This window comes from Petaurus breviceps, unplaced genomic scaffold, assembly GCF_028583685.1.
Source record: "Petaurus breviceps papuanus isolate PSGF00001 unplaced genomic scaffold, PetGlider_PUasm1.0 91041, whole genome shotgun sequence".
Classification (NCBI taxonomy): domain Eukaryota; kingdom Metazoa; phylum Chordata; class Mammalia; order Diprotodontia; family Petauridae; genus Petaurus; species Petaurus breviceps.
Genome location: NW_027187400.1, coordinates 4,177,512 through 4,203,875, shown reverse-complemented (window position 1 = coordinate 4,203,875; position 26,364 = coordinate 4,177,512). Strand labels below are relative to the sequence as shown.

General features: G+C 46.7%; 1 protein-coding gene across 2 annotated transcripts; it reads left to right on the top strand.

Annotated features, from left to right (window-relative positions):
- Positions 1-18: 18 nt before the first annotated feature.
- SESN2 (sestrin 2) lies at positions 19-23,048 on the top strand. Of its 2 annotated transcripts, none has more exons than XM_069079552.1 (10): positions 19-424; positions 13,376-13,441; positions 14,539-14,733; positions 16,296-16,478; positions 17,275-17,487; positions 17,649-17,799; positions 19,016-19,134; positions 19,505-19,695; positions 20,440-20,584; positions 21,112-23,048. In XM_069079552.1, exons 1-10 carry the CDS (start codon positions 341-343, stop codon positions 21,196-21,198), a joined length of 1,434 nt encoding a protein of 477 aa, XP_068935653.1. In that variant the 5' UTR covers positions 19-340; the 3' UTR covers positions 21,199-23,048. The 2 variants fall into 2 exon arrangements, with proteins under 2 accessions (XP_068935653.1, XP_068935651.1); XM_069079550.1 differs by having other exon boundaries at positions 21,079-23,048.
- Positions 23,049-26,364: the final 3,316 nt, after the last annotated feature.

Genomic DNA, 26,364 nt, shown 5'->3' with positions numbered 1-26,364 from the left:
CCCTCCCCCTACCCCACTCCCCCGACCTGCGGCTGGGTAGGTCCCTGTTGCTGAGGTCGGATCCAGAGAATCTAAAAGCAGTGGAGCTTGGGGATGTCTGTGAGCTGTGGCAGCCAAGACGTTCTTCACTCTACAATTCTAAGACCCCCCGGGGCCTCGGTAGAAACTGGGGCACCCCTTGGGTAGCCACGGACCCTTCCCGTGCAGAACCGTGGGTCTGCGGACAGGTGCAGAGCCCCGCCTCGCCGGGAGCGTCTGCGACCCCAGGACCCGCTAGCACGCTGCGCCCCCGAGGCCGTCCCCGCGGGCCCCTCAGGGAAGGTGCGAGCCGGCTGGCACCATGATAGTTGCCGACTCGGAGAACTGCGCCGGAATCCAAGGCTATATCCCCTACGCCCAGTGCGGTGGCGCAGGGACCGCGGAGGTGAGTGACCAGGACCCTTCCCCAGCTGTTCCCCTCCCCCTTCCCCAGCTGTTTCCCTCCCCCAGCCGACCCCCCAAGTCCTGGAGAGGGCGCGGTCCCGTGTCCGGTCCTCCTTGGCAACGGGACAGGCTCGACGGCTGGCTCAGCATTGGGATTGGGATCCGGAGCTAAGAACTGCGGGCAGACTGTAACCTGGCTCTGGGATTGCATCAACTGGCCGCCACTGCCTTCCTCCTCCTCCTCTGCCCTCATTCTCAGGGGAAGAGCCCTGGACGGCTTCTTAGGGACGCAGTGGGGGTTGGGGTAAAGGAGGGGCTTCACGGGCTGGCTCGAGGCTTGCCCAGTAAGCGCAGTCTTCAAGCCTAGGCATGCCTGGGCCCGTTCGAGCCGACCTTGTCCGCTTCCTTCCCGGTTTTCCACTGGGGAAAACCCGTGAGGGTCTTGGAGCTATGCCTTTGGGCAGGTGGTCGCAGAATCCTTCACTCTTGGGGCGGAGGAGGGAGCTTTCGGGGCACTCGGCGATGCTCCCGGGTCCTGCCCCGTTGCACTACCCGCCGTCATCCTTACTTTCCCTCCCCGGGAAGGGAAGACCTCGTACCCTAGTGTAGGGGGAGGGGAAGAGCGGAAAAGAGTGAATGGAAACCTCGACCGCCAGGAGCGAGGTGCTACATGTCCTGGAGTGGACAAGTGACTGCAGTAACTCGGTGGGATCTCCTACGAGGATTTAGGATCTATGTTCCTACAGGCAAGGGGAGGCTGAGGAAGAGAACCTTGCATCCCCAAACTCGATAAGCCCAGCCACTTGTTAGCTGTGTGATTTAGGGCCCTTCCAGAGCCTTCTTTCCTCATCCGTGACTGCATCTAAATGCTTGTCCGACCTACCTTACTCACCTTGTTGTCATGAGGAAAGAGCTTTGTAAGCTGGAATACGTTGAAGTGTGAGCTATTCAGGAGTCTCCTCCTCCAGGAAGCCTTCCTTGACCAAGCTCACCTGATTCAGATCAGACTATTCTCCTGACAGAGTCTCCATCCAGGATTTACAAACATTGTATTTTGGAAAATTTGCCCTGAAACTTGGCCTGAAGTTTCAGTTCTATCTGTCTGAAGTCCTGTAGGGGGGGGGGGGGGGGAAAGGTGCCTCCCATCCATTACGTTACATACTCCTCATTTACGGGCCGACTTCTTTATATTCTGGAGGGATTTTAAGAACTGCCTGGATGGTCCTGGAAGGGACCTCAGGGTTAAGCCCCTGGATTTCACAGAGGGAAAAATTGAAGTTGTAGAGATTTAAAATGACATCATAAAGTTGTATGGATAGTAATAGTGGAGACTAGATTTGAACCCCTGCCCCCAGAGATCTTCCTCTTTTCCCTTGTACCATCTTACTTCCCTAATAAGGGAGGACCTACAATGACCTCACCGACCTCCGAGGGCTAGTGTGATAGAGACTATATGGTTCCTTCCGGAGGTGAAAAAGAGAAAGCTTCAGCCTTCTCTCCCTTGACGGTAGCACTCCCCGCCCCACCCCCCCAGGTGTGTCTGCTAGGAACTCTCGGGAGGCCATGCCCCCTCACCTGATAGAATTATTCCTCAGTGGAAAATGTAGAAATCCCGGGGTCAGCGAGAGATGTCTCTGTGGTGACGGAGAAGTTAATGAGTATTCCTACTGTCTTGAGAAAGCTGGAAGGACAAGGAAGTCCGTTCCCCTTCGGAGAGCAGGCTTTTTCATGAGAGCAGTTGGCAGCTATGGAGTCCTGACAAGAGAACATTCCTAGACAAACCTTGAACCCCATATCCCCCAGTCAGTCGTTTGGGGGCTTCAACAACTAGATTAATCTGACCTACGATGATGCCACACCTATTATGTTCGGGGTTAAAGGACAGGGACCTGATTTAGATTGGAGGTGTTCACCTGCAAGGCTTCCCAGTTGCAGCTCAAGCCAGATTAAAATATAATTGGGAAATATTTAACAAAACATATGAAAACATAGGTAATATTACATTTTAAAACTGAGTCAATATGGCCTGCAGGCATCCTTATGTACTGATTAGTGTACTGGGTTTCAATTTGAGGTCTACATCACTGATTTAGATAACCAAGTCCCCAGCCTTCAGCACTTAACTCTTACAAAGGAGTTTGAAGAAAGGATTAATTTGGGCTCCAAGGAAGAAAGAGCATTTTTGATTATAGGAATCAGAGAAGACCCTAGGGAGGCAGTAACATCAGAGATTGAGATAGAGGTGAGGTCCAAGCATTCCAGATACTGGGACTGGGGACCCAAAACCATATAATTGGTAGGCTAATTTGGTTGGAATACATGATTAGGAATAATCAGAACTGAGAGGAAAAAGGTAGGTTGGCACTGAAGAGTGGCAAGCCTGGAATGCCAGGCCAAGCCTTTGGAACGTTACTTCATAGACCATAGGAAACCATTAAAGGGTTTTAACCCAGGTAAGCAAGAGGCCCCTGACCCTTTGGTTACCGGCTAACGAGAGTCTGTAGACTCCTTCACTACTAAGTGCTGACTAAGTGGTATTTATAACCATTAGAGAGAAACGAACCTCAGAGCTGGAGGGGGGGGAAGGGAAAGACAGAGTCTCTGACTTATACTCTGCAAATCACTTAACCTCTCCGTACCCCAGGTAACTCTAAAACTGCTAGCTAGTCAGTCTACAAGCATTATCTCTTAAGCATTTATCCTCCTCCAGGTCTTATGCTAAGTGCTAACCTATAAAGAAAATGCAAAAACCATCCCTGCCTTCTTGAGCTCCCTTTCTAAAGGAAGAATAACAAAGACACATCTGCCAAATCTCTGAGGGAAGGTACTAGCCACTGGGGGCACTGAGAAAGGCCCTCTGAAGAAGGTAGCATCTAAAGTTATATCTTATAGGGAATGGGGGAAGCTAAGGATGCATACATAGGTAAGGTGGAAGGGCATTTGAGGCATGAGGTATAGCCAGGGCAAAGGCCTGGAGATGGTAAATGGAGTGTCATGTGCTAGAATTGTAAAGTGCTTATAAATTGCCAAACAGTGTCTGATATTCAGTAATAGGAGTAATTTCCTCATGGGGAAAAAAAAAGACAGAAACAGAGAAGATAAAGATTTCTGATTTTCTCTTGTTCTCAGTTGCATTTGACTCTTTTTTTTCCAGAACCTGCTGAGTAGAGCTCTGCATGAGACCTGGGACCTAGTCTTGGCTTGATACTAAAGCACCTTGTAATTTTGATCAAGTCATTTTGCTTTTCTGAGCTCAGTTTTCTTTTTCTTTTCTTTTTTTTTTTTTGGAGGGGGGAAGGCTAGGCAGTTGGGGTTGACTTGCCCAAGGTCACATGGCTAGTAAGTGTTAAGTGTCTGAGTCTGGATTTGAACTCGGGTCCTCCTGACTCCAGGGCCAGTGCTCTATTCACTGCCCAACCTAGCCACCCCTGAGCTCAGTTTTTTGTTTTGTTTTGCCTTTTGGAGGGCAATTGGGGCTAAATAACTTGCCCAAGGTTATGAGGCTGGTTTTTTTGTGTGGGTTTTAAGTGTCTGAGGCCTGAAGCAAACTCGAGTCTTCCTGACTCCAGGCCAGCACTTTACTCATTTCGCCACCTAGCTGCCCCTAAGCTCAGTTTTCTTATCAGTAAAGGGGGAGGGGAGGAGGTTTTAAAAATGTCCTCAAAGATCTTTTTCTGCCCTAAATCCTAATGAAGGATTGTTCTTCAATGAATGTGTCTTGATTTAAATTTGGAGGGTTGAGCTGAAGGGCTTATAATAAATGGGAGAGTTTTCTGGAGGCTTGAGAGAGCTTTGTAAATATCCTGTTATATCCCTGCCTGACAGACATTGGGCCTACCTCCAAGTCTGCTACCATTACTACTCTGGGATTCTTGTAGCTGCCTGCTGCAAGTGGCTGCCTGAGCCCACTGTAGTCTCTGACACCTGGAGGAGATCTCAGATCAGAAATTGTGGCCTAGAGAGGTTAAAGTCATTGCCTGAAGTCATTCAGGCTAGAAGTGTAGGGCTGGAGTTCAAATCCAGGTCCTTGGAAGCCAAGTCCTGTATTTTACCACTGAATCACAGCTGTCTTATATTTCTCTTTCCTGAAATACTTATCAGACATCCAGGGACAGGACATTGTGCTTCAGAAGGGGTGGTATGAGAGGGGAAGCTCTCTCTGTGTACCCCCTGAGAAGATGCAGTGGGAAGAATGAATGGAAAAGTATTCATTAAGTACTTTAGGGAAGGAAGAAACTTTAGATTTGGAGTCTGGTGTTGTTGAGGTTGAGCTGTGTCTGACTCTTTGTGAGCCCATTTGGGGTTTTCTTGGCAAAGAACGGTTTGCCATTTCCTTGTCCAGCTCATTTTACAGATGAGGAAACTGAGGGAAACGGGGTTAAATGAGTTGCCTAGGGTCACCCAGCCAGTAAGTGACTGAGGTCAGATTTGAACTCTGGGCTTCCTGACTCCAGACCTAGCACTCTATCCACTGAACCACCCAGCTGAGATCAGATGGGATCACTTAGGATTATAGATTCAAAGTCAAAAGGAGGCTTGAGATCATCTATTCCAACCTCTTCATTTTGCAGAAGAAGAAACTAAAATCCAGAGAAGCCAGGACTTGCCTGTGGGCACACAGGTGATAACTGCATGGATTCATAGACTCCAATCTGAGTTCATTTTCCTCCTTTGTAAAATGAGGCTGCCAGAAGAGACAAGACCTGGTTGCACATCCAGGAAGGTTTTGGAGGGAGGCATGTTAGCTAAGCAAGACAGTCAACTCCCCCTGTACCCCTAGCAACTCCTTATGTACCCATCAGTATCCCTGAGAGAGTTTCCCTGTAGTAATGGGAGTTTCCTCTAGTGATGAAATCACAGGTCTGGTTAAATCGGATCATTAAGAAATGTCACCTGCCCTTTTAGACTGTACAGTCCAGGAACAGAATAGGACATGTAAGGGTTAGGGACTAGAATGTGTTCTTTTTATCCCCAGCACAATGTCTGTCGGACTCTTAGTAAGTGTGTATCACAGAATTTGAGAGATGGAAGGACCCTCAGAGACCATCTAGTCCAATCCATTGACATGAAGGCTGTAATATACCCAACAAGTAGATACCCAACAATATGGAGTCTCTGGTTGAGGACCTCCAAGGAGGCAGGGAGCAGCCTTCCACCTCCGTAGACAGCCCATTCCTCTCATTGACTCTCTGTGGTCCCATTTGGAGTTTCCTTGGCAAAGATACTAGAATGGTTTGCCATTTCCTTCTCCAGTTCTTTTTACAGATATGGAAACTGAGGCAAACACGGTTAATCGACTTGCCCAGGGTCCCACATCTACTAAGTGTCTGAGGCTAGATATGAATTTGGGTCCTTCTGACTCCAGGGCAGGCGTTCTATCCACTTTTGAGCAGCTATAATTGGTAGAATTTTTTTTTCTCCATATCAAGCCTAAATTGGTGTCTTTATAACTTCCTCTCATTGCTTCTGGCTTGCCTCTCTGGGGCTAAACAGCAGTCTGATCTCTCCTCTGAGTGACATCTCTTCAGAGAATTCAAGACAATTATCACTTCCTGCCTGAATTTTCTCTCCTCCAGTCTAAGTAAGCTTAGTTACTTTAGCTGATCCTTGTAAGATATGGACTCAGGACCCTTCCCAGGAAGGATAATGATGGAGCCAGCTCCTAGCTCATGAAATTTTTAGTGTGAGCATTTACAGTCAGCAAGCATCAGAAATCAAAGCTTGGTTTGTTGTTTTGTTGATTGTCTGGGCTTAAGAAAGTGATGGAGAAAAAAAACAAACGTAAAAGAATGTTGTTGAGGGACGGCTAGGTGGCACAGTGAATAGAGCACTGGCCCTGGAGTCAGGAGGACCTGAGTTCAAATCTACCCTCAGAAACAAATTAAAAATTGTTTGGTTTATTGTTTTTGGTTGTTTTTAGTTGTTTTTTTTTAACACAAGTTCAAGGCTTTACATGCGTACCATTTGAATTTGGTCTTAATAGATCCAACCTATGAAAATCCTCTTGGATCTTGACATTGTTGGCTTTTCCTCTCAGCTTTGTATCAGTTGCAAATTTGATGACCTTATCCACTGAGGCAAGCATTGTTCATCCTGTCCCGGCTCCTCCCTCCCCCATTGACATTGAGCCATTAAACCCCATTGGTTTCTTTTCCAGTCCATCCATCTGATCATTTGGAGAATCCTTCTGATTGCAGCATTGTCAGGTCCAGAACAGTATGATATATATCAACAGCTCTACTAAAATCGAGTTAGACTATGTCTATAGTTTTCCCTCCATCTGCTAATTTAGCAGGTATGCCAGGAAAAGGACTTGAAGTCACTCTGGCATGACTTGTTCTTGATGAAGCCGTGTTGGTTCTTAGTCATCAAAGCTTCCTTTTTGCAGATGTTCACCTACCATCTCTTTAATCTATTCTCAATTTCCCAGGAATAAAAGTCAAGCTCACTGGCCTAGAATTTGCAGACTGTAGTTTGGAAGTGGGTGCAACAGTTGCTTTTCTCCATTTGTGACACTTCCCCCATTTTGTGTGACCTTTGAAATAACACTAACTCAGCAATCCCATCGACCAGTTCTTTGGGACCCAAGGCTGTAGTTCATCTGGGCTGAGGGACTTGGCTTTGTCAAGGGCCAAGTCCTCTCATTATCTCCTTACCCGACTATTGAATTCCCTGTTCTTTCCTTTCCAATGTAAAGGTCATTCCCCTTTTTTGTGGCGAACAGAAAAAAAAGAGAATTAAACAATTTTACCTTCTCTCTTTTATCACTTTGTCTCCTCCATCCCAACCAAAGCTCCTATCCCTTCTTTGATTTTCCTTCTCCTAATGTAACTTTAAAAAATAATGCCACCTTTTTCTTGTTTTCTGAAACAAGAAATTTCTAACTTCAGACTTCCCGAAGCATTCTTTTGTCTCCTGGCCTCAATTTCATCCATCTTCTATACATTTTTAAAAATCTAAGCAATCTAAGTTGGTAGTTGTTCAGTTACACAGATATGTTTCAACAAATCCCATTATTCTTTCATTAGAACCATTCCCTTTTTCATCTTGTTTGTATCCCATATTCCTCCTGGGGAATGACTTCACCGAAGCTCCATGGGATCTTCCCTATTTTTTCTGAATCTTTGAAATCTGTTTTCCTCAAATAGAAGGTGCATGTCAGACAGTTATGGAGTGATCACTGACTTCCTTCTACCTCAAGGACTCTCATCACCATACCAGCAACTAATTTGTGGGAATCAGATCCAGAATAAAACTTCCCCTTGTTGAGTCCTCCATGTTTTAAAAGATGAGATTAACATTAAGGCAAGTCAAGAAATTATTAGCTACTCTACTTTTTGCAGAGAGAGAAAGAGTAGGAGGAAGAGACAGAGAGAGGAAGACAGACCAGAGATAGGGGCAGAGAGAGAACAGGGAGGAGGCAAAGAGACAGCAAGCCCTCTAGCAGATGTCTGGATGATGGAAGTACCTTATCACTCCTATATCATGGTGCCTTTATGCCAGGCTTGTGATTTGTTTCTCACACGAATCTATTAACTCTTTCTATCCAGGTGATCTGTAGTAAGGGATGTGCTGGTGTCAGCATTAGCTTGAATCATTACATATCAGGGCTTTAAGAAATCAGATCTTGATTGATTATTTTGTTGATAGTCTAGACTTTAAAAAGTGCTAATAATGCAGTGTAATTTGAAAGCATAAGTGCATAATTTACACACACACTCACACTCCTCCAGAGAACTGGAGTGTTAAACATTTACCAGCACAACCCTCTATTACTCTATAAATTTTGCCCAAGCTCAACAGGAGTGTACTGGACACACAGACATCAGGGAATGAAGTTATCCCCTCAGTGGAGACCTGGTAACTCCAATCAGAATTATGCTAATGATAACAATAAAGACAGTCATCTCTTTTAACAACTCAACATATCTAAACAACACATCAAGAAAGTGGGACATCATCTACAATGCTCTACCCAGAATCCTTTAGGGCTCCCCCCCACCTCCCCTCCCGCCCATGAGGCAATCAGGGTTAAGTGACTTGCCCAGGGTCACACAGATAGTAAATATCTAAAGCCAGATTTGAATTCGGGTCCTCCTGACTCCAGGGCCAGTGCTCTACCCACTTTAGTACCTAGCTACCTCCCTTTCCCCTCCCAATCCATTCTTCAAAGAAGGGAGGGAAGAACCTTCTAATATCTTTACTTGAGATCAAGCTTGGTCATCATAGTACCAAGGCATTCCATTTGTATTGTTTTGCTATCGTTCTTTCCACTTATGTTGTTGGAGTCATTGTGTCTCTTGTTTTCCTGTGTCCACTTGCTTTATAGCTATTCATATAAGTCTTCCCATGCTTCTCTTTATTATAGTTATTTCACACTCCCTAGTAAGTACACATTCAGGCACCACAACTTTGTTTTTGTAGTTGAGTCATTTCAGTCCTGTCTGTCTCTTTGAGACCCCCTTTGGGGTTTTCTTGGCAGAGACACTGGAGTGGTTTGCCATTTCCCTCTCCAGCACATTTTACAGGTGAGAAAACTGAGGCAAACAGGGTTAAGTGATTCACTCAGGGTCATACAACTAGAGTCTGAGGCTAGATTTGAATTCAGATCTTCCTGATTCTAGGCCTGGCACTCTAATCTACTGTACCACCTAGCTCCCCACGACTTTCTTAGCTGCTCCCAGATGGATGGGCATCTACTATGTTTCCAGTTCTTTGCTATTACAAAAACTTACTGTAATTAATATTACCATATATGGAGCCTTTATTTTTATCATTGAGCTTCTTAGGGTTTATGCTTAACAGGGAGGGTGCTCTCTGGATCAAAATATAAGGGTATCTTAGTCAACTTTCTTGGAATCATTCCAGAATGGTTGGGCCAGTTGCCCAGCTGTGCATTAGTGTGTCTTTCTTTTCATATACAACCTATCCAATGTGGACTCTTCCTATCTTTTATCTTTTTTGCTGATTTGCAGGATATAAGGTGAAATCTCAAGAGTTCCAACAAGCATTGTTTAAAAAGCATTTACCATATGCTAGGCACTAGAAATACGTAAATATATACGTATACTGCCTTCAAGGAATTTACCTTGTTTGAGGGAGACATGTACTCATAGAGAAAAGGTAAATTATCGATAGGGAGAAACAAAGAGCTAGGGGATTTGATCCCTGGATCTCTGCTTGAGCTGAGCTCTGAAGGGAGTCACAAAAAGAAATCTACTCTGAGAGGAACAGGAGAGAAATCTGACTGTGGAGCAGGTGGAGGGAGGCACTGGAATAGATTTTCGTCTGCAATTCTGGTTGGGATGTTTTGGGAAGAACATGGACAAGCTGGATTGTAAACAGAGGGATGACCATGATGAAGAGGGGATCTGAAAACCATACTCTGAAGATAGGTTGAAGAAACTAGGGGTGTTAAGCCTTAAAAAGAGAAGACTTAAGAGGGGAATGGTTTGTTTCAATTCTATCCGACTCTTCATGTGACCCCATTTGGGCTTTTCTTGGCAGAGATACTGGAGTGGTTTACCATTGCCTTCTCCAGCTTGTTTTACAGGTGAGGAAACTGAGGCATATGGGGTTGAGTGACTTGCCCTAGGTCACCAGACAGTGTCTGAGGTAAGATTTGAACTCAGGTCTTCCTGATTCCCAAGGTGGCGCTCTATTGACTGTGCCACCTAACAGGGTACATGATAGCTGACTTCAAGTCTTTGAAAGGTTCTCATGTGGAAGACTGACCAAAGTTGTTCTGTGTAGCCCCCAAAAGCAGAACAAGATCCCATGGGTGGGCATTCCAGGAAGGCAGATTTTTGACTCAACATAAGAAGTGGTGGTCTTCCCTTCAAATAAATAGGTTGTCTCTTGGGATAGTGAATTCCCCATCACAAGGAGGAACTGAAATGGAGACTGGATGGCCACTTTCAGGGGTCTTATAAATGAGATTAAGGATCTAGGCTTGGAAAACTGCATAAAAGTCTTGGCTGTAAGACAATCATCTACTTTGGCCCTTGCATTGGGATGGGATGGAGGTATGAAGGGCTTCAGGTCCCTGCCACTGAGAGGTTTGAACTTTATCCTGTAGGTGGTAATAGAGAACAATTAAGGGTCTCTTTGCTGGATAATGAAGTGATAAAACCTGTTCTTTAGCAAGATTACCAGGGTGGATTGAAAGGGGCAAAGAAAATCACTTGGCAAGGGGTAGTTGCCTAGGCTGGCTTGGAAGGATAGAGGGATGGTACTCCTAGGGAATGACTGTGGGTGTTTTCAGCCTGGGAGCCTATGGTGATTGATGGTGGTGGTACTTTTAATAGAAATAGAGAAGGAAAGGAAAGGAGAAAGAATGGCGGTGGTGGTACCTTTAACAAAAATAGAGAAGTGAAGAAAGGGAGAAAGAATTAAAGGCCCAAGTTCCCTTTTAGGTGAGTTGAATTTTGCCCGTCAAAGCACTAGTTTCAGAGTCTGGGGTGGGGTCCCAGGGCTGTTATAGAGTAACTGGACTTGGAAAGATTTGAGGGGCTGTTGTCATTCTCTTTATATCCCTTCATTCTCCTGGTCAGCTGAGTTTTGAGATACCTCATGACAGACCTTTGCCTGACTGAAGGTGTGGGGTGTGGGAAGCCAGGGCCCAAGAAAAGGTGGAGGGTTCGTGGAGCAGAGGTCGGGGTAAAAAGGATAAACTAATTCTTACCTTAACATAATAGGACAAGCTGTAGAAGACATGTCTCTGGAAAACCCATCCTATGCCCTTTCTTCCCCTGCCCTGCCTTGAATTTACCCCAGATTGAGCATGGTATATAATGGAAAGAGCACAGGACTTGGGACAGAGAACCTGGGTTCGAATCCTAATTCTGTTACAGAAACCTGGGTCAGGTTTCTGGACCTCACTTTCTTCCTCTGTAAAATGAGGGGAGTTAGGTTAAATGTTTTCTAGTTCAGAATCTTATTTTATCAAAGTAACCCAGGACTGCAGAATTGGAGGAGAAGGAGGAGATTGCCTAGTGGGAGATGGGGCAGTGTTATGATAATGGAGAAACAAGCATTTATTAAGTGCCTACTGTATGCCTGGCACTATGCACTTTACAACTATTATCTCATTTGACCCTAAGTGATCCTGAAGAGAACTAGACTAGGAGTCCTGGCTTCAGGTCCTGGGCAGGTCTCTCTGTGTCCCCTCGCACAAGACACATGGATCCATCTCTAGACTCCCAGGCATGCTCAGTGATGTCCCCCACGCCTGAAATGTTCTCTGCCTGCTGGCCTTCCTGGCTTCCTTCTACAAAAAGCCCTCCTGATCCCCTACAGAGCCAATGCCTTCCTTCTGTTTACCTCCAATTTACCCTGTATGTGTTTTGTCTGTACATCATTGTCTTCTTGTTGTTTCCCCCATTAGACTAGGAGCTTCTTGAGGGCAGAATTGTCTTTTTCCTTTCTTTGTATTCCCAGCACTTAATACAGTCCAGGCACATAGTAGGCACTTAATAAATGCTTGTTGGCTGACAGACTTCTCAGAACCTCTGTCTCTTCATCCATAAATGCTACACATCTTCATATTTGCACTGTCCACCCTAACAAGCTGTTGTAAAGAAAGCTCTTTGTAGTTACTAGGGGGAACTGGGGGGTTGGGGGGGAGGTCTCTACCTTCCCAAGGAAGCCTGTGGGGGAGCTGCAGGAAGCCTTTGAAAAACTCAGGCCCCCAGTTGCTTATCTCCTATCCTGGGATCTTACAGCTGGGTGATCTCAGTGGCAGGCTAACCCTGCAAGCTATACAAGATGGGGGACAGAGGGAAGAGATTAGAGGTACTTGCCAGGTGAGCTTGCCTTCCCTGCCCTCCCCCCTTCCCAGGGGTTGAGAGATTCCTGAGGCCAGTTTGACCTGTCTCCCCATCTTTCTCCTGGAAACCTTCCTGGCTCAGTTCCCCAGCTGGCCAGGGCTGGTTCCACCCCCTAGAGAGCTGTTTCCATCTGTCCTCAGCTTGGGAGGGATGAGGAAGGGGATTTGCCTAGTCAGCGGCTCCTTATCTTCCAGACTGAGTTGTTTATTTTGGAGGAGGGGAAGGGAGGGAGATTAGGTCTCTGAGGACTGAGGAGATGAGGGAGGCTGAAGCCAAAGCTGGCACCTGCAGGGAAGTTCCCATATGGGAGATACTAGGGTTCTGAAAGATTCCTGGCCAAGGTCTCTCTTTTTGTGGTTGAGAAAACTGAGGTCCCCCAAAGGGGAAGTGACTGACCCAAAGCCACACCCTACAAATTGAGTGACTAAACTGGTGTTTTACCTGGGGCTAGGGAGGGGCTGGAGTTTTTGTCCCCACTGGGGATCCACTCTCTAAATCTCTATGGACTTTTTAGCTGGGAGTGAATGGTGAATGAAGGCAGATGGAGACCTTTATTCTTTTCCAATTTTTCTAAAAATGAGATTTTTTTTTTTATGGAAGATGCTAAAGAATGATATTCCTTCTCCCTACTCTCACCTTCCTTTCTTTTACATATAGTATTTTCCTGTTGTCTCTACCTTCTTGGCTGTCAACTCCTTGAGGGCTGTTTCTATTTCACTCTTGTCTTTGTATTCTCTAGGCTGCTTAATGGATGTTTTGTCTCTTAATTTGAATTTGGTCCGGTCCTTTTACCTCCCTGGGCCTTCCTCTAAAATGAGAGTTAACATTGGAGAATCTTGTGAAACCCAAAGGAAAAGGGGACACTGATCCCTGCCTGCCAAGTGGTTCAGAAAACCCTATGCTGACATTGTTATATATTTATTTGGTTAAATATTTTCCAACTACATTTTCATCTGGTTTAGACCCTGCAGGCCATGTGTTTGGACAGCTCTGGTACCTAAGGTTTCTGCCAGCTCTGGGTTCCAAGGATTTCTTCCAAATGTAGGCCTGTGCCCTAGACCAGAAGAGGGAGCCAGGCATTCCAGCCTCTCACCACCATTGATGGGAATATTTTTTTCCCTTAGGAGCAGAAGGTAGTCCCTACTCGGAGGCTCCCCCGGGGTCCTAGTGCCTTCATCCCAGTGGAAGAGGTGAGCAAGGGGTATTTGGCTGGCTGGGGTTGGGGGAGAAGGGTGGAGAGGGACATCCCAATCTAAGCACCTAGAAAGGAAATCAGGGAAGGTCAAGGAAACTTGGGAGAAAGGGACGAAGTAGAAGAGATTTTAAATAATTAAGGGTCTATAAACATACTTAACAAGCTAGACTGGGTAAGTAAATCATTTCTCTGTAATATGAATCACTGCCCTAGCTTGCTTGTGTTAGGAGTCTGGATTTTTAAATATTAGGTTTCCCTGGATCAGCCCTGGCCCTGATTGGGGGCAGGGAGTTACAGGGCTTGGGGAGCCCTTGGGCTGGGGAATCTGACTGTATCTCTTGCTTCTCTGCCTGGATTTCTTTGCCCTGAAAGGGCCCAGAAATTCAGTTCAGGGGTTGGTGACTTGCAATATTTATCCCTTACCAAGTACTTGGATGGATTCTTGGTTCAGTGAACAACTTGGGGGTTATGTTCTGCCAGGGGGCTCTGGGCAATTCTGACATATTTCCTTTCTCATCTTGTCTGGGTCAGATCCCAGAGGATCTTTAGCTGCTGGGAAGAATTAGAGACCAGGAACTGATGAGGTTTAGAGGGTATGTCAGACCCTGGCCAGCTACAGTGCCTGGAGAGGAATTCTGTACTGGACGAGTGTGGAAGTTAAATTGAAGGGAGGAAGATGAGAGAGCAGCAGACATTCATTGCTCATTTTACTTAATATAGGGCATCCTGGAAATCAACTCCAAATGAATGCTGCCAATCAGATCTCTTTCTCCCTAAGACCCATTACTATGTTGGCCATAGTTTCTTAAGGTCATTGCCTAATGATTCTTGATGTTTCTGCCTTGTTTCCCATCTTTTTTTTTGGGGGGGGGAGTTCTATCAACTTGTTAATGATCCATAGGTACCTGATTTCATCAAGTGAGACATTCTTCAGGAATATGAATGACCATTCCCTAATTGACCAGTGTTGCATCTGGCCTGTTAATGGTGGAATTTTCTTAAATCAGCCCTGGCCTTAGGCCTAACTCTGGTTTGGAGGTGTCAAGCGGTCCAGAGAAGGCTCAGAGCATAACCCCTCCCTCTCCTTGGCAGATCCTGCAGCAGGGGCCAGAAGCCATTGAGCATCAGCTGGGTCTGGAGGTCTTGGCCTCTGGACGGCCAGACAATGTCATGCTGGTGATGGGCTTGCACCCTGACTACCTCAGCAGCTTCTGGAAGATGCAGGGCCTGCTGTTGAGAGTGGATGGACCCCTGCCCTGCCCCTGGAGGCACTACATTGCCATCATGGTGAGCCCCCGGGTGTGGCCTTTGGGGTTGGGAATTGAAGCACCCCAGAGCACTGGGTTCTAGTCTCAGCTACTAAACTTGCTGTATGACTTGGGCTTCCCTAAAACTGTTTCCTCATCCATAACGAGTATAATACTTCACTTCCTAATTTACAGGGGTGAGAGCTATTGTTCTCTGTTTTCTGGTATATCAGGTAAAAGATCATTGATGAACATCATAAATGAACAAATGAATAAGAAAAAAACATAAATGGAGAAGTCCACAAGTCCCAGGGTACAGTGGCAGGGGTGTGGTAAGGACCAGAGGGCCTTGAGATGTTTTGGCAGGGAAAAGTCAAAAGGACTGGTGGTCCTAGTAGGATTATAATTGTTGACAATTGGTGTGGTGTGAATAGTCTACACTGAGGGGAGGGGAACAGGGAAAAGTAAAAGGGCTACAATGCTGTGAAGTTAGAAATGGGGGAGGGGGGATTGACATGTAACCGAGGTGAGGAGAGAGGAAGGAGACATTGGAAGGAAGGTTGGGGACAAAGGGCCCCAGTGTAGGGGCAGAGTTGCTGTTCCTGTCCTGGATTCTCTGGGCATTTGGTGAGGGCTAGAGAGGAATTCATGAAAAGCAGGTTGTCTACAGGAATACAAAAGGAAGACAGTCCCTGCCCTCCAAGAATTCATACTCTGATTTGTTGTTTGGTCATGTCAGGCTCTTCATGACCCCATTTGGGGTTTTTCTTGACAAAGATACTGGAGTGGTTTGGCATTTACTTTTCTAGCTCGTTTGACAGATGAGGAAACGGAGGCAAACAAGGTGAAGTGACTTACGCAGGGTCACTCAGCTAGTAAGTATCTGAGCTGGCATTTGAATTCAGGTTTTCCTGACTCCAGGCCTGATGCTCTATCCACTCCACCATATAGCTGCCTACATTCTAAAGGAAGAGATGATACATTTAGAGTGGTGGCCAGGGAAAGTACTTTGGTGTAGACTATCCACAGGATTGTGAAAGGAGCTTAAGGGTGTTGATTACTTTGCCCTCCCCAGAATTTATGGCACATAATGTTGATTTCATTAATGTGCTTGGTTCAGGGGCACATGATACACATGGGCTCAGGCAAAAAGATGACTAGGAGATAGTTATTAATCACCTCCTGTGTGCTAGGTGCTGTGCCAAGTTCTAAGGATTCCAAGATGGGCAAAAAACAAGCAGGGTCTTCTCTCTGGGAGTTCACAATCTAAGAGGGAGACAACATGCCAACAGTTAGGTACAAACAGGATAAAGTGGGGGCTGGTTTCAGAGGGAAGGCAGAATGAGGTGGGGAAGGGGAAGCAGAGAGTCAAAGGGAAGGCTCTGGACACAGGGGAGCAATCTGACCTTGGATCTCCCCATCACCACCCCTTTGGACCTTTCTACAGTCTGCAGACTCGGGCCCGTGACTGTCCATCCGATACCCTGCAGCAGCCCACCCTGAGTACAAAACCATGGGAATGGCCAAACCAAGAGGGAGGAGCCTGGGAGGCCCGAGCTGCTTCCCAGCCCCTCACCACTGTCTCCCACCACTCTCCTCCAGGCCTCTGCTCGGCACCAGTGTTCCTACCTGATCAGCTTCCATATGGCTGAGTTCCTGCAGGCGGGTGGAGACCCCGAGTGGCTCCTCGGGATCCACCGGATCCCCCAGAAACTCCGAAACCTCAACGAGATCAACAAATTGCTGGCCCATCGGCCCTGGCTAGTCACCAAGGAGCACATCGAGGTAAAAGGAAACCTCATAATAATCATTATTATTAGTAGTATTATAATAGCTAGCATTTATACAGAGATTTAAAGTAGATAAAGGGCTTTACATATATCATCTCATTTGAACCTCTCAGCAACCTTGTGAGGGAGATGCTGCTATTATCCCCTTTTTACAGATGAGGAAACTGAGGCTGGGAGGTGAAGTGACTTTGCCAGGGTCACACAGCTTAGGAAGTAGCTAAGGCAGGATCTGAACTCCAGTCCTTTCTGTCTCCAAGTCCAGCACTCTGCCCTGGACCACTTAGCTACCACATATAAGGCACTTTTTGTTTTCAGGCTTGTTTCCCCCATGAGAGTCAGGCCAGATGATCTCTAAGGCTATTTCCAGTCCATACGTCATCAGGTCTAACATTCTGCATTCTGATCTCTTCAAGTTCTAATAGTCTCTGTGCTAAGGTCCCTAATAGACTTATTCTGTGATAGATACCCTGTGCAGGATGAATTGACAAAACAGGGTGCATATTAGGTGGGAGAGAACTATGTCAAGCAATGGGGGAGAAAGGACAAAGATGGGCTTGATGTCAGGTAGGTTGGGGCCCGAGCTAGAGGGAGTGTCATTGCTGCCTTTCCGTTAATTTGCACAAAAGGTCCCCTTCACTGGGGGACAGCTTTGTCTTCTGATTTTCCCCCACACTAGGACCAGCTTTGCCTGGTCCTTGATATCAGATGACTATCCCTGTGGGTGATATTCGGGGGAAGGGCCTCAAGCCTAGACAGGTGTAATAAGCAGGGGCTTGGGCATTCTTTTCCAGGCTCTTCTGACCACTGGTGAGCACAGCTGGTCCCTGGCAGAGCTCATCCAGGCCGTAGTCTTGCTCACCCATTATCACTCCCTGGCGTCTTTTGTTTTTGGCTGTGGCATCCTCCCTGAGGGTGATCCAGAGAGCAACCCTGTTCTCCAGGCGTCCTCACCATCCAGTGGGCAGAGCAGTCCTCCCAACGGAGACCCCCTTAGCAGTTCTGGGGTAAGTAGCAAGGTCAGGGATCTGAGATAGACCTGGCCTAGGGACTTGGGACCAGAGGCAGGGGAGGCATGGTCAGCCCAACCTGGGTTGGAAAGCTTTTGCTGGAACTACTTTTTGGGTGAATGGCAGTAGTTAACCATTAGTCTCTCCTCTCCACCCAGAGTTTTGATGCTGTTCGAGAGGTAGAGGCCTTGATGGAACGGATGAAGATCCTGCAAGAATGTCAGCTACAAGAAGAGGCAGCGTCCCAAGAGGAGATGGAGAGCCGATTTGAGCTGGAGAAGTCTGAGAGCCTGCTGGTGGCCCCTACAAGTAAAGCCTCTGGGGCCTGGGAGGGGCTGGGGTCTGCCTAACAACCCAAGAACATCTCCTGGGGAAGAAAAAAATTCACCTCCAAAGTATAGATCACTACAAAGGGATATGTGCATTTCTCAGGGTCCTTTACATCTGGGAACAGTAGTTATGGTAGTTTTATCTATGGAGGGTATAACAACCATCTGCTTGGACCTGCTTGGTCAACCTGGGTAGAAGAACATGACCATGTTTCCCCCAATGGGCAAGCAGCCTCTCTTTCCCAACATCTCTGAAGGAATGTTAGCATCCTAGTTAGAGCTAGGGGAGCTAGTTCTAGTTAGAGGAAGGGGACAAGTATGGTGGGAGGGTGCCAAGGAAGGGCTTGCGGTGCTGAGGAGGTTTTCAGCATCTAGGCCTTGCCTTTGGATTCTATAGTCCAGTAGAATGGAGGGAGGGAGGAAGATGAGACGGTCACAAGGGAGAGAGGGAGGGGGCAGAGTGAGATCAGATACGTATAACAACATCAGTTCAAATTAGAACAAAGTTATCTTAATATATGTCAGTATAGGGGCAACTAGGTGGCACAGTGAATAGAGCACTGGCCCTGGAGTCAGTAGGACCTGAGTTCAAAGTTGGCTTTAGATACTTGACACTAGCCATGTGACCTTGGGCAAGTCATTTAACCCCAATAGCCCTGCCTTTTCTGCTTCAACAAAAAAAAGAACAAGTGTCAGTAAAGCAAATATGAGTGCCTTTTTCTGTGAGGACATGCCCTTCACTCATGGCAGTTACAGCATCCCATCCCCCACCCCCTCATACCATAGTAAGCCTCATGAATTTGTAGCTGGGGTGAAAACCATTTCATCACCCCAGGCCACCCCCACTAGGGAGTCTCTCCAAGCTGAGCTCTGCAGGCATTCTGAAGGTACACACAGTCTCTTGGCCCTGATTTGAGGCCCTTTCCAGATTGGTAGAGAAGGACATAACTGAGAAAAATGAAATTGAAGGGTGTGGAAATCAGTGAAGGGAAAGATCCTTCCTGGCCACTGGGATCAAGGAAAGACCCCTTGGTGGAGGGAACTGACATTTTGTGCTGGATCTGGGGTGAGTGGGGGTGCCTGTAGTTGCTTTCCATCATGACTCCCAACCTTCCTCTCACTATATAACAGGGGGGCTGAGGACCAGGTACCCCTACACTGCCTCTGCTCTTACCTTCTTCTGACTCGGTCCGCAGGTGACATCATAGAACTTACTCCATCCCCTGATGTCTTGTGCTTTGTGGAAGATCCCACTTTTGGGTATGAGGACTTCACTCGGCGAGGCACCCAGGCCCCTCCAACCTTCCGAGCCCAGGTAGCTCTCCCTCCCTTGCCTTGGAGAGATCCCTCCAAATTCATCAGGGTTAGGTTGGGCAGGGAGGGAATAATTAGAACTATGGAAATTGTCTCTAGTGTAGAGACCTAGCCCTGGAGACAGTGGTCACTGAAGGTTGGTGAGGAAGTCCCAGCAAGGATGATAGTATTGGAGGAGGGTCAACTCTAGCATGGTGACTCTCCCCCCACCCCTATGGCTCCTTTAGAGCCAGAATTCCTTTTAGGTGAATTAAAATTTAATTTGGGGGAGTGGGCATTGGGAGCCAAAAAGAATTCTGGCAGGCCTGCCCCTGTGCCCCTCACTAGCGTTCACCTGGCCTTCCTCCATCCCCCTCCCCTCTGTTCCTTAGGATTATACCTGGGAAGACCATGGCTACTCCCTAATCCAGCGACTCTACCCAGAGGGGGGCCAGCTGCTAGATGAGAAGTTCCAGGTGGTATACACCCTAACCTACAATACCATCGCCATGCACAGCGGTGTGGACACCTCTATGCTCCGAAGGGCCATCTGGAACTACATCCATTGTGTCTTTGGCATTAGGTGAGAAGTAGCCACCAAACACTAATCCAAGGGCAGTCAACAAGGCTTTGTAGATCGTTTACTACTTAGATGGTGTCCTGACGGGGAAGGAGAGTTTGCTCCAAAAGAGGGGATGCCATGTGCCCTGCCCACAGGGAGGCATCTATGCAGTGAACCATCACCTAAACTTCTAAATTGTTTACATGGGACCTTTTTGTCCCCCTTCAGCAGAGAGAGAAGAGGGGGAGGGAGGGGGAGAGAAAAAAAAAGAAAGAGAGAATGCCAGACCCATCTGGTTCTGTCTCCCACCTTTCCTTCCCTGTCCTGGAGGGTCCCAAGTACTTTACTTTCTTGAAAGGGATCAACTTCCCTCCCTCCACTCTTCCTATCGCCACTAAACAGGCTTGGAGTCATTTCTGCCATTTCCTTGGAAGGTTCCTCTAAATACAGTGATACTCTAATAGAGATGGAGTTTGACACCTCAGCTCCAGTGGGTTCAGGCGGTTCCCAGTGGTCCAGGAGCCTTCCTCCAGGTGACTGCTTAGGGAGGTTGGAGGAATGGACTTAACTGACCTGAACAGTCTCATCGTCTCCCTCACCTTCCCCAGGGTGAGGAACCAGGCAGCAGGCTCCTGCCCCCCAGTTCTTGGGCACTTTCCTTTTGTGGATATCTTGAGAGTGTGTAGAGTTGGGGAGGGGAGCTTATTGTGGGAGAGGGTGATCTGGGAGCAGACGATTGATACCATTTGGGGCCGTCCTCTTTAGATATGACGACTATGATTATGGGGAGGTGAACCAGCTCTTGGAGAGGAGCCTCAAGGTCTATATCAAAACTGTCGCCTGTTATCCAGAGAAGACCACCAAAAGGATGTACAATCATTTTTGGAGGCACTTCCGACATTCTGAGAAGGTAAGGAGCAGGGCAAGGGGGCTCAGGTACTGGCACTTGAGGGGAAACTGGGAGCCTTACTGGCATTCTTTGTTCTGAGCCCCCTTTCGCCACCAAAAGTATGTTCTAAGGTCCCTGCTAGCCCTAACCTTCTCTGTTCTAAGAGAAGGCCCTCCCAGCTCTGACATCCTATGTTCTAAGGGCCCTCCTAGCTCCAACCTTCTCTCAGAGAGTTTGTCCAGTTTTTAAATATCCTGTAGGTCTGGAGATGGGAAGGTGGGAGGCATCTCAGAAACAAAGCAGGGAATGAGGCTGAGACAGCTCTGTTTATGGGGGCAGCCATATTTATCGAGGCCAGGCGCTCATCTGGGCTAAGCATTTGAGACATGGAGTTTCTAGGACTTTGATGGTCATGCTCCTTGACTTCAGGGATGAGATAAGGTGGGAAGGTAAGGCTATTGATAAGTCAGTCCTGGAAAAATGAGAAGGTCAGAGTGTCTCAACTCTACCAACAGGGTCCTCTCTGCACCCCTCCCTCCCTCCTCCAGGTCCATGTGAATCTGCTGCTACTAGAGGCCCGGATGCAAGCAGCCCTCCTCTATGCCCTCCGAGCCATTACTCGCTACATGACCTGATGGTAGGCACCATGGCCCTCCCAGTTCTGGACTGGACACTACTTTTCCTGGGAGGCCAGCTTCCTTTCTGGTAGTCCTTTCTAACCTACGGACTATTGATCTCTGCCCGTATCACGTTCCCTTTCTGTCCCACTGGCTACAGTCTGGTCTTGTCTGTGAAACCTTGGAAATCAAGTGCCTCTGGGCCCCCCACTCTTCTCCATCACTTTCACCCACCCCAGTGGAAACAAAAGGACCTCTTTGTCTGCTCTGGGCACCCAGCCCCGCTGCTGGGAGCTGAAGAAGGAGGCAGGAACCATCCAGGCCATACTCTCATCATTGCTTCCCTCCCTTTGCCTTGGAAACACACAGTCTCCTGCATCACCAAGGTCAGGGGGAAGAAGTCTCTTCAAGGAAGACTCTTCTAAGCCCCAGCTTCCTAAGAGAGAGACCACCCCTACTTTGGCCCCACCTCTCTTACCTGCCGTGGGAAAGTGTGTACTGGGTTCAGTGGACTTGGGCTCCTGGATGACAAGGAAACATCAAAGCCTGGGGTTGTACCTGCACTAAACTGGGCTGACACTCCATGGGGTTGGGGGAACAGGGGCAGTGCCAAGACACCCTGCCCCCAAGCCTGTTTTTCTAGCCCTGTTACCTTGAGGAGCCTGGGCAGTCAGAGAGATTATCTGTGGCTCCCTGGATCCATTTTTTGTGATTTCCTCCCCTCAGCCTTGTTTCCCTTCCCCCACTGCTGGCAGTGGGGATCCCCAGAAGAGATCAAGGAAGGAGGGGGATAGGAAGAAGATTGATGGGGAAATTTGCTTTTGTGAGAGGAGGGAGGGAGTAAGGAGTCTTTCCTTTCTTTCCTGAGACCTGGATGGGGAGGGGTGTGAAGCAAGTCTTCTATAGGATTGGCTTCATCCATCCCTGTTTGACCCATGCCTAAGGAAACTGGACTTAGAATAGGACGTGTTCTGCCCAGAGCAGCCAGGCTCTACCAAAGCTAGCACCTTGACCTCCTGCTTCCTTCCCTCCCCTTGTTGTGTTTACTAAAAGGATGGGTTTGGGGAATAAAGTTGACAGCACAGTAAAAGTGTTGGATGGGAGGAGTCAGAAATCTGAGTTCCCTGGCCCCACTTTGCCACTGGCTGACTCTATACTTTAGGCTTAGGCCATGACCCTGATTTATCAGTTTCCTCATCTACAAAATGGGAACCTTTCTAGTTCCAGACTTTATAATAGACCTACATAGCTTCCAAACAGGATCAAACCCAGAGGTCCTTAGGACCCTAAATTTTCCCTTCTTTATCCAAGGAGGGAGGGAATCTCTCTCCCCTTGACCCCTGCCCCCACCCCATTCCATACCCCTGTGCCCCAGGGTCCAGGAACCCCCAGAAGGGGCAGAGCAATTCTACATTGCACTTTCTCTGATGTGAAAACTGTGAATTCTGTTTGCCATCTTTCCCCAGTCCTTGTGCTCTGTCTCTTACTCCTGGACACTGGGGAGGTATCATCAGTTGCCATCCCTCATGATTAAAGCTGCTGTTTCTGCTCCACTCCCTCAGTGTCCCTCCCCCAGCCCATCGGCAGGACCCCTCATCCATGCTGAGGGGCTGGCTAGGGGGAAGGTGGGGAGACGTGGGCCACCCTCATCATGCAGGTCATGGTGAAATAAATGGCTGGAATGTTGAGGCTGGGCTGGGCTGTAGACTGCCTGGCGCCAAGCCAGGACCCCAAAGATGTGTGCTGTCCCTATGAATTTCACAAAGGGAAAAAGCCGGGGAGGAAAACAGTGTTTCAATGCAGAAATATTTGTTACTTTGCTACATACTCCATATTGACAAATAAAAGATTCACTGGGGTTGTTTTTCTTTTTGGTTTGGTTTGACTTTTAATTAAATCGTATTTTCTTCTGGAGGAGGGGGTGTTCTTCCACCAAGACCTGGGTTAATCCCTTGTGGAATCAGTGTTGGGGACCATGTGGCAGAAGCCAATTACAAGACTCCCATCTCTGCTCCATTCCTGAGAGCTGACACAGGGGTAGGAACCAGGCAAAACTCCTTTTGGCAGTGGGTCTACCATCATTGAAAGAATCTAGCAAACTCCTGCTTCAGGCAGCAGCTAAGGGGAGCCATAGAGAGATTGGCTGGGCCAGGTGACTTCCCTGCCTGCTTCTCTTCCATTCTTGGAGAATTAGTGTCCTCTCTTAAGCCAAACCAGTCCCTTCTGCCTTGGTTCCCATGGTTCTCTCCTGGAACATCTTTGGCTCTTATGTTCTTCATGCCAGGACTAATGCCACTTGAAATCCTCACTCAGCTCTCAGAGCTTCCTTTCTTGTCCTCTACAACCCTGTGGAGCCTCTGGGCGACAGAAGAATAGATTTGTGGAACAGGAGAGATCTGGTGTGGGATATGACCTCCAACATGTAGTCACTCATCCCTGAGCCTCCCTGGTAGAACTAGGTAGTTGCAATAGCTTCCTTCCTATAGGGTTATTGTGAGGATCACGCGAAACTGCAATAAAGATCCATCTTATCAACATTTAAACAACAAACAATAACGATAATCCAAGCCCCTAGCACATAATAGGTGCTTCTCCTTTGGTGGACAGCCAGGTATCACAGTGGATAAAGCATTGGACTTGGAAAGAGGAAGACATCTTCCTGAGTTCAAATCTGGCCTCAGACACTAGTATGACCCTGGGCAAGTCACTTAACCCTGTTTGTCTCAGTTTCTCATCTGTAAAATGACTTGGAGAAGGAAATGGCAAACTGCTCTGGTACCTTTGCCAAGAAAACCTCTAATGGAGTCATGAAGAGTCAGCATGACTGAAAGGATAATATAAAAGGGGGAGTCGATGAGATCAGCTTAAAACTCAGGAGGGAGTAGGTATGACCTCCCAGTGGTAGAGATGACAAGTAGTCATCATTCTGTGTGACTTGTCATTCCCTACATCCTCCATATGTGGCCTTTTGGGAAATCTTTTGACATTACTTGGGTTATTGTGTAACAGTCACTTTCCATCTGTCATTCCTCATTCTCACGTGCCCACTTCTCATCACCCATCCCCCTGAATAGCATATTTCGCATAATTTCTTGCATGCTAATCAACATTGGGAATGTTTTTATAACCACTAATGGAGACCTCCTATACACAGGTGGGAGGGCTATGGGTGTGTTAAATTACATATATTTTCAGACTTTTTCAATGTTTTGATTAGTTTTGCTGATTATTTCTCTTCCTCTGTTTCCTTTCTCTTTAAAAATATACTTTATTAGGATAGCTTTACTGGAGTGGGGAGGGGGAAAATACTGGAAGAAATTTTGGCAACAAAAAGATTAATGAAAATTTATTTTTTAAATTGTACTTGAATTATTGTAAATCAATGTTATACATGGACAATTATGGACAATAATTCAGTGTATGCTCATGCTCCAGGCCCAGTTGATTGGTTGAGTTCACCATGGCCTTCTCCCAGCCCATGAGAAGTAGTGAGCTTCCCATGCATAAAACCATGTGTTGCTAGGTACATAATAGGTGCCAAATATTTACACCCTGCAACAATCTGTTGCACAGCACAGACCCCACCTTGCATGATCTACACTGGTTTCTAAGTCCAAACTCCTTAAGAATAAACTTTCTGTAATTTCTGGTGGCAATGACCTGTCCCTGAATTATCCCCATAAACTCCTCCATTTCTACAAACAAGTTCACATGACTCAGCCATTTGTGGAATACTTCTGGGTCAACATCTTATATTGGCCGTTTGCCCAAGAAAGGCCTTTTTACATTCACATCATCATTACTATCCCCATCCCTATGGCATTACTGGAAGAAGAAGATGAGTTTCCAACTGTGATATTACACCTTACATCTAATATATTATCAAAGATAGGTTTTTTTTTTTAATCACTAGTATTTACATAGTTCTTTAAGGTTTCCAAGGGGCTTTGCACATATTAACTTACTTATTTCTCAAAATGTTATGTCTGGGCAATAGTGTGTGATTGTGCTCTAGGGCCAGTCCAGTTGATTGGTTGAGTTCACCAGGATCTTTTGAGGTCTGTATTCATATTGTGCATGAGACTTCATCTACTGTGAAATCGCATTGTACAAATGAGGAAAGTGAAGTTAAAACATGTCCAGAGTCACATTAATAAGAGCCTGGTCTTCCTGACTCTAAGACCTGCCTCAGAAAAGGAAATACTGTTGGAGGAACTATGGAAAGGCAGGCACATTCAGGTACTATGGGCAGAGCTGTAAATTGGCCCAGCCATTCCGGGAAAGCAATTTAGAGTTATCAAGATAAGTAACTAAATTGTTCATACACTTTGATCCAACAATCCCACTACTGAGAGCATACCAAGGAGGTCAAAGACAAAGAACATTCAGTGCATTGCAAAATAAAAGCACTTTTTGTGGTAGAAAAGAATGAACTGACTGGATGCCATTGATTGGGGAATGGCTAAACAAACTGTAGAATATAAATGTAATGGAATATTATTGCATAGTAGGAAATGATGAGCATGAAAGGTTCAGAGAAACCTTGGAAGGTATATATTAACTGATGCAGAATGAAATAAGCAGAACTAGAATCATTTACATCTATTGACAAGCATTTCCAAGCATTTTGTGTTAAATACTTGAGGTTAATAGTACAAAGAAAAACAGAGTCCTGCCCTCAAAGAATTTAAATTTCATCAGAGGAAGTTTCCCATAGATATATACTATTCTTAGATGGCAGGGTTACTGTGAGGCTTAAATGAGACAAGTGAAGGCTACTTGTGCTAGTAAGGGGTTCACCTTGGAGAGTCAGGCAGACCATTTCAAGTTCTGCCTAGGGAGAGAAGAGGTACTGGCTGTGCTGACTCTGTGACCCTGAGAAAAGTCACCCTTTTAAGCCCCGATCAACTTGGTAAATGAAGTACTCTTATCTGGAAGCTCCCAATAATACAGAAATCACTGGTCTAGTCCATATCCCTAAATGAGAGCTTGGAGATCAACAGTGGGTATGGCCTTTTTGCTGTCAGGTAAAATAGAAAAGTGTTATTTCTTCTCCAGGTGAAAACTGTAAAAAAAAATAAAATCAAATCACCACAGTGCACTTTGGCAACTTTTGTAAAGTCTACAGACTCCTATTTAAACTAATTATAGATTTTTGAGTAAGAGGAATTGAATTTAATTGGA

Excerpts from the sequence above, each read along its gene's own strand:
- SESN2 (XM_069079550.1), top strand. The coding sequence starts at position 341 with ATGATAGTTGCCGACTCGGAGAACTGCGCCGGAATCCAAGGCTATATC. Across the intron at positions 17,488-17,648 it reads ACCCCCTTAGCAGTTCTGGG|AGTTTTGATGCTGTTCGAGA; the intron begins GTAAGTAGCAAG and ends CTCTCCACCCAG. Across the intron at positions 19,135-19,504 it reads CTCCAACCTTCCGAGCCCAG|GATTATACCTGGGAAGACCA; the intron begins GTAGCTCTCCCT and ends TCTGTTCCTTAG.